The sequence below is a fragment of the Brienomyrus brachyistius genome, chromosome 15 (assembly GCF_023856365.1).
Source record: "Brienomyrus brachyistius isolate T26 chromosome 15, BBRACH_0.4, whole genome shotgun sequence".
NCBI classification, from domain to species: domain Eukaryota; kingdom Metazoa; phylum Chordata; class Actinopteri; order Osteoglossiformes; family Mormyridae; genus Brienomyrus; species Brienomyrus brachyistius.
The window spans coordinates 1,752,238-1,758,486 of NC_064547.1; the positions used below are offsets into that span (position 1 = coordinate 1,752,238).

At 42.9% G+C, this 6,249-nt stretch overlaps 1 protein-coding gene across 1 annotated transcript; it reads right to left on the reverse strand.

Annotated features, from left to right (window-relative positions):
* Positions 1-2,135: 2,135 nt before the first annotated feature.
* LOC125709237 (serine/threonine-protein kinase NIM1) lies at positions 2,136-5,880 on the reverse strand. The gene is made up of 4 exons (XM_048977502.1): positions 5,501-5,880; positions 4,295-4,529; positions 3,420-3,688; positions 2,136-3,191 (listed from the first exon to the last, which is right to left on the reverse strand). The coding sequence occupies exons 2-4, from the start codon at positions 4,488-4,490 to the stop codon at positions 2,460-2,462; spliced, it is 1,197 nt and encodes a 398-aa protein (XP_048833459.1). The 5' UTR covers positions 4,491-4,529; positions 5,501-5,880; the 3' UTR covers positions 2,136-2,459.
* Positions 5,881-6,249: the final 369 nt, after the last annotated feature.

Below are 6,249 nucleotides of genomic sequence, written 5' to 3' on the forward strand. Positions count from 1 at the left end.
TCCACATTTTTCATGCATATCTGTGTCCTGTGGAGGTCTTAAGTGGTCGTGCATGTGTGACAGGAGCATGAATACGAGGTGAAACACAGACCAAACATGTAGGATTGCAAAAAAAAAAATCTCTACTTTTAAGGCAATAATTAAGAAATTGGAAGGAGCGAGTGCATTATACCACAATGTGCAGTGAAGAATTACAGGAGTTTGTTGCATTCACAAAGCTACTAGAAAGGCCTTTGAGAAGAAAACCTTTGCTGTTAGTTATCAAACCTCTAATGCAATTTGCTAAACATCACTAAGATTTAACATTTCAGTTTAAATGGGGATCTATGGTCAGATGTAAGACAAACATAACTTTCTGTCAGTGAATTCCGGGGGTGAGTCAGGCATAAAATGGGGATGCTGAAATGCAGAAAAGCTCATACTGTAATCAGCGCTTTTAAGCATGGTGGTGGGTCTCTGATATTTTGGGGCTGTTTTTCTTCCAAACGTCCTGGGAAATGTGTCAGGACACATGACCGCAGCTATGGTCGTGTTCCGATCTGGATCTGGTCGTGGTCCTTGCTGTGCCACCCCCCCCCCCCCCACCCCCCACCACCTCATTGGACAGCATATGAGAAAAATCAATATTGTTACTTTGGCAAAGTCTTGTGTTTTATAAAACATATAATTCTGTTTTGCTGAGCATATAAATATTTTATAAACACTAAAGGGAATACTCTGTAGTTTCAATTGTTCATATTAAGTGAGTGTGCCAAAAAGGGCATCGCGTATCTGGCTGCTAAAGGAAGAAAGGACTGTAAGGATGCAGCGCCCTCTGTTGGAGCTTTGAAGAAGTTTCATGCAATTTGTATTTCACTCTAGTACTGGTCCATCCATCCATTCATTTTCCAAACCGCTTATCCTACTGGGTCGCGGGGGGTCCGGAGCCTATCCCGGAAGCAATGAGCACGAGGCAGGGAACAACCCAGGATGGGGGGGCAGCCCATCGCAGGGCACACTCACACACCATTCACTCACACATGCACTCCTACGGGCAATTTAGCAAGTCCAGCCTCAGCATGTTTTTGGACTGTGGGGGGAAACCGGAGTACCCGGAGGAAACCCCATGACGACATGGGGAGAACATGCAAACTCCACACACATGTGACCCAGGTGGAGACTCGAACCCGGGTCCCAGACAGAGGTGTGAGGCAACAGTGTTAACCACTGCACCACCATGCCACCCTTGCAGATAGATCCATGCAGTGTATATCCAGATACACTATATTGCCAAAAGTATTGGGACACCCCTCGAAATCACTGAATTCAATTGTTCCAATCTCTTCCATTGCCACAGGTGTATAAAGTCAAGCACCCAGGAATACAGGCTGCCTCCACAAACATTTGCAAAAGAACGGTACTGCGTTGTGCCAAGTGTAAAGTTTGGTGGAGGGGGGATTATGGTATGGGGTTGTTTCTCAGAGGTTGGGCTTGGCCCCTTAGTTCCAGTGAAAGGAACTCTTAATGTTGCAGCATTCAAAGCCATTCTGGACAATTTCATGCTCCCAACTTTGTGGGAACAGATTGGGGATGGCCCCTTCCTGTTCCAACATTGACTGCGCACCAGTGCACAAAGCAAGGTTGGAAAGGACATGGATCAGTGAGTCTGGTGTGGAGGAACTTGACTGGCCTGCACAGAACCCTGACCTCAATCCGACAGAACACCTTTGGGATGAATCAGTGCGGAGACTGAAAGCCAGGCCTTCCTGTCCAACATCAGTGCCTGACCTCACAAATGCTCTCCTGGAAGAATGGTCAAAAATTCCCATAAACACACTCATAAACTTTGTGAACAGCCTTCCCAGAAGAGCTGAAGCTGTTATATCTGCAAAGGGTGGGCCAACTCCATTTTAAAGCCTATGTATTAAGAATGGGATGTTATTAAAGTTCATGTGTGTGTAAAGGCAGCTGTCCCAATACCTTTGGCAATATAGTGTTTCAGTCTTTGGCTCTTGTTGAATCCCTACTAAATCAGTGATAATTGTAGTATTAGTCATTTTTGACAGGCAGAATTTAAATAACCTACATTTTATTTATACAGCTGTTTAATTATCCAGAGATTCAGGTCAGGCACAGTGATTCACAGAACAACAGAATTGGTCTTCCAAGAATTTTAATTTTAATCAGCTTATGCTAAAGTTAGCTATCCTGCGTCAGCTGCTGACAGTCCGTTGGCCAAACGCGGCCAGGGAAAGACCCTGCGCTTGTGACACTTTGACAGGCTATAAGGCTTTACAGGGTCCTGAGAAACACCACACTTCTTAACATATGTTTATTTACAGAGAGGATTAGTAAAATACTACTTTTACACTACGGCAGACTTTACTGAAGTGATGTCGTTATGGAAAGAGCTTGTGCCTTCCGTCTGATGCGGAATAGAAGTGTTGCACTGACGACACGCGGCGTGCGCATGACGGTGGTCACCATGGAGTGAGCGGGGGTGTGCGCAAGGCCATTGTTCTCCACAGCCATATTCTCCTGGGCACGATGCACAAGCAGCTGGCATTCTCCAGTGACTTGTTCTTCTGGACACGATGCAGTATGATGCGGTAGGTGCCGATGATGGCGCTGTATGAGTCGACACAGGTGTTATTCTTCAGATGAGCATTTGAGAAGCCTAAGCTTAGAAGGGTTGACTTCACTTCCTTCTCCTCCTCACACAGGGTCCAGGACGGCTCTGTCAGATAAGCAGGCGTGAGCTTGATGGCGGGATACGGCTTCATGTACTCAGCTCCCTTCAGCCACGGACTGGTCATGATCTGCTGGATGGTAAAACGATCGAGCGGCGCTTTCTGCAAAATGCCCTTGATGACAATCTGGCACGACTCGGAGACTTGGGGGGGGGTCTGGAAGGTGGCCTGAGCGATACGGCGCCTCAGTCGGGCCAAATTGGCACCACGGAATGGATAGAGGCCTGTGACCATGAAGTACAGCAGAACCCCAAGTGCCCAGATATCGACATGACGGCCCACGTAGCCTCTCCCCCTGAAGATCTCGGGGGCTGCATAAGGAGGAGAGCCACAGAAGGTGGTGAGGACTTCGTCGGGCTTGCTGACTGTGCTAAAGCCAAAATCGGCCACCTTAGCCAGGCAGCTGGAGGTGAGTATGATGTTCTCCGCTTTCAGGTCCCTGTGGACGATATTCTTGTTATGCTGTAAAGTTCAAAACAAAAGAATGAATGACCTCAAAATGTGGCTGGCTTTACCGAGAGCGTGCAGATCCATTCTCTATAGCGTAAACAACGAAAAGGACTTCACATGAAACGGAAGATGATCTGCAAAATTTGAATTGAGAGCAGAAAAAGAGCACATAGGTTTTAGACAGAATGCGTACTTAAGAATTTAAAAACAATGAATCGTCATTTATGCACCGGTGCTTACCATGTACTTGACGGCAGACAGGACTTGCCCAAAGATGTCTTTGCTCTCCATTTCAGACAAGTAGCCCTTGGCTCTCGTGTGAGAGTCGAGATCCCCTTTACTGCCGTACTCCGTCACCAAGTAAATGTTCTTTGTTGTCTCAAACGCCTCATACAAGCGAATGATGTTTGGATGTGACAGTTGTTCCATGCAGGATATCTCAGATACTATCAGCTTCTTGAGCTTCACGCCCAGACGGATCTTATCCATAACCTTGACCGCAACCCTCTCTTTGTGACAGAGGTGCAACAGGAGAAGCAAGCAGAGAGGTTAAAAAGAAGAGTCATTGTATTCCAAGATTCTCGCAGGCTAACAGAACCCAGACAGAATTTCGGCTTTTTAAATCCAGTTACGCTTGTTTTTTGCTTGGGAATCTTTGACAAACTCATAGATGAAAACGATGAGTTAAACAATTTATTTGATGAATTTATACAGTTTTTTTTCTCGCACGTGGACTGAAATTGATAGTGACATTTGATCATCATGATGTCATTCTGTCAAAAGTGACTTTAGCGGGGATTACTGCTGCTAATTGGCCTGTGATACAATGAGAAATAATAACATCTAATATCTCTCAAGGTGACTCCGTTAAAAGAAGAATGAATAATTATTGAAATAAACACATTTTGTAATGCACTGAATGTGAATTTATGAGGGTCAACGCGCACTTTAGCTGTTAAAACGTAAGCATAATAATAATAATAATTATTATTATTATTATTATTGATGTTTCCATAAAAATTATCGTAAACCTCTAATTCCAGCATGTCTGTCTCTCATTCACCCTCATTTACATGGATATTCCTGTGCAGAAATAGCAGTTCCCCCTCTCTCACCTTTGGTCAGGGTGTGGATGCCCAGCTTCACCTGCGAGAAGTTGCCCTTTCCCACCACCCCCCGGAGCTCATAGAGGGCGACGCGCCTTTCCAGCATGATGTCACTCAGCACGCGCTCGTTCTGTGACATGTCGCGCATGGCTTTCTCGAAGGGCGTCAGCTTCGCTAGTCGTGTCTCTGCTTCCTCTGGCTTCATTTAATTTCGCTTTTGTTTGCTCTTCTCAGGTTTAATTCCCTGAGGGCACAAAAATGAAGTGAAGAGGAGTTTATTGCACATAACCACAACAACAACAGGATACCAACCCTGCAGGTTTACAGAATTAGCTAAAAATTAACCACAGCTCTTTTTGTCTGTAATGGGTAATATTATAGCTAAAGACTGACACCCTTTGCCTTTGTGCAACCATCCAGTGAAAACAGTTTGCCTTCGGCACCTCGATAGCAAATACGACATGAAAGCTGGTCTGCCAGCAGCATTTTTGTGTGATACACCTACCAGCGACATAACAGTGAGTAGACAGTAGGTGGCGCTACTTCTTTTAAAATGTATATTAAAACCTGTTGTTTTGAACTGCATGAGAAATTTAACATGAGTAAAAATCATAAAATGAATCACATTGCCAAAACTTTTAAACTTTAGGGTGATTGTTAATAATTTACACAACATATAAATGTCACAGATGGTTCTAAGATGTAGGAATATAGCTCTTTTTTGTCTATTCTTTTGACTGTATATCTTTTATATTATTTTGCAAGAGAACAATCACCTATTAATCTGAAAACCAAAATCAGGATTGAAAAGACTGTAATTTCATGCAGATTACTCTACGTTAGGTGAACTTTATTGATCCCAGAGGGAAATTCTTGTGTATTACAGCAGCGGAGGTTCGTAGAGGCCAGACAGACAAAGATTTACTATAAAGAAGAAGAGGGGCAAAGACACACAGTGCAAACAAGTCAATGTCGGGCTAAGAACACAAGTAGAATCCTGAATGTACTAATGCATAAGAAAATATTTATACATATTTTACATGTTATATATAATAGCACTTTTGCATTATTTTGTGCTTTTTGGATTAGGTGGCAAACTGCATTTCACTATCTGGGTACTTTTACTTTTTACACTGACGAATCTGAAGCTGATCTAAATCTAATCAAATGCTTCATAGTTAGTTCTAGCTTTGATAAAAGAAATTACATTCTTACCAGATGTCACTTTCTGTCTCTGGTTTTCAGGGGGGATTATATTCTGGTGAAAATCTGCAGCAAGTTGAAAACATGTATGTGAAGAATCAGCTTTTCTGTAAAAAATAAGCAATTCCTTAAGTGGAATATACAAATTAAAAAGAGCAAAGTGTCTGGTCCAGTCTATGTCTTCATGCCACAATGGACACCAAAGTGTAGGTCTGGTACTGGCTTTCCATTGATTAACTTTCCTTCTGAGAAAGCTAGTGCTTCAAGCCTGGATTAGAGCTAAGCATTTGAAGCAGGCAGGCTTTAAATAGGTGTTTTCACTTGAATAAAATAAACAAGGACTGGATGGCAGCTTGCGCCCCACGCTTCATTTATAAACAGTTAGGTCTTTGGCAGGTCTTAGATGAGTACACATTGGAAATAGGCTGAGGTGTTGGTGTATTGCAGTCAGTTAAGTATGCCTCTGCAGTCTTACTGGAGCAGGAAAAACACATGATCTGGTAAATTCTAACTGCAGTGAAACCTGCAGTGTAACGTCAACCTAACTGCAGTGAAAACAGGGAGGTGGGTGACAGAAAGCTTGTACATTTCAGTGAAAACTGTGAGCCATCAAAACGACCAATTATGCTCATATGTATTAATATCATTCTTATTTTATTATTATTATTACTACAAAAAAATCATTCTTGTTAATGAAACAGACACTGAAAAAACATCATTAATTACAGACCAATAATTTACAGAAAATAACTGTGATCAAA

Bases quoted from the DNA above. Each gene is read 5' to 3' on its own strand.
- LOC125709237 (XM_048977502.1), bottom strand. From the start codon at position 4,490: ATGAAGCCAGAGGAAGCAGAGACACGACTAGCGAAGCTGACGCCCTTC. The intron at 3,689-4,294 runs GTGAGAGAGGGG...TCTGTCACAAAG, and splicing joins CATCCACACCCTGACCAAAG to AGAGGGTTGCGGTCAAGGTT. The intron at 3,192-3,419 runs GTAAGCACCGGT...TGAACTTTACAG, and splicing joins TGTCTGCCGTCAAGTACATG to CATAACAAGAATATCGTCCA.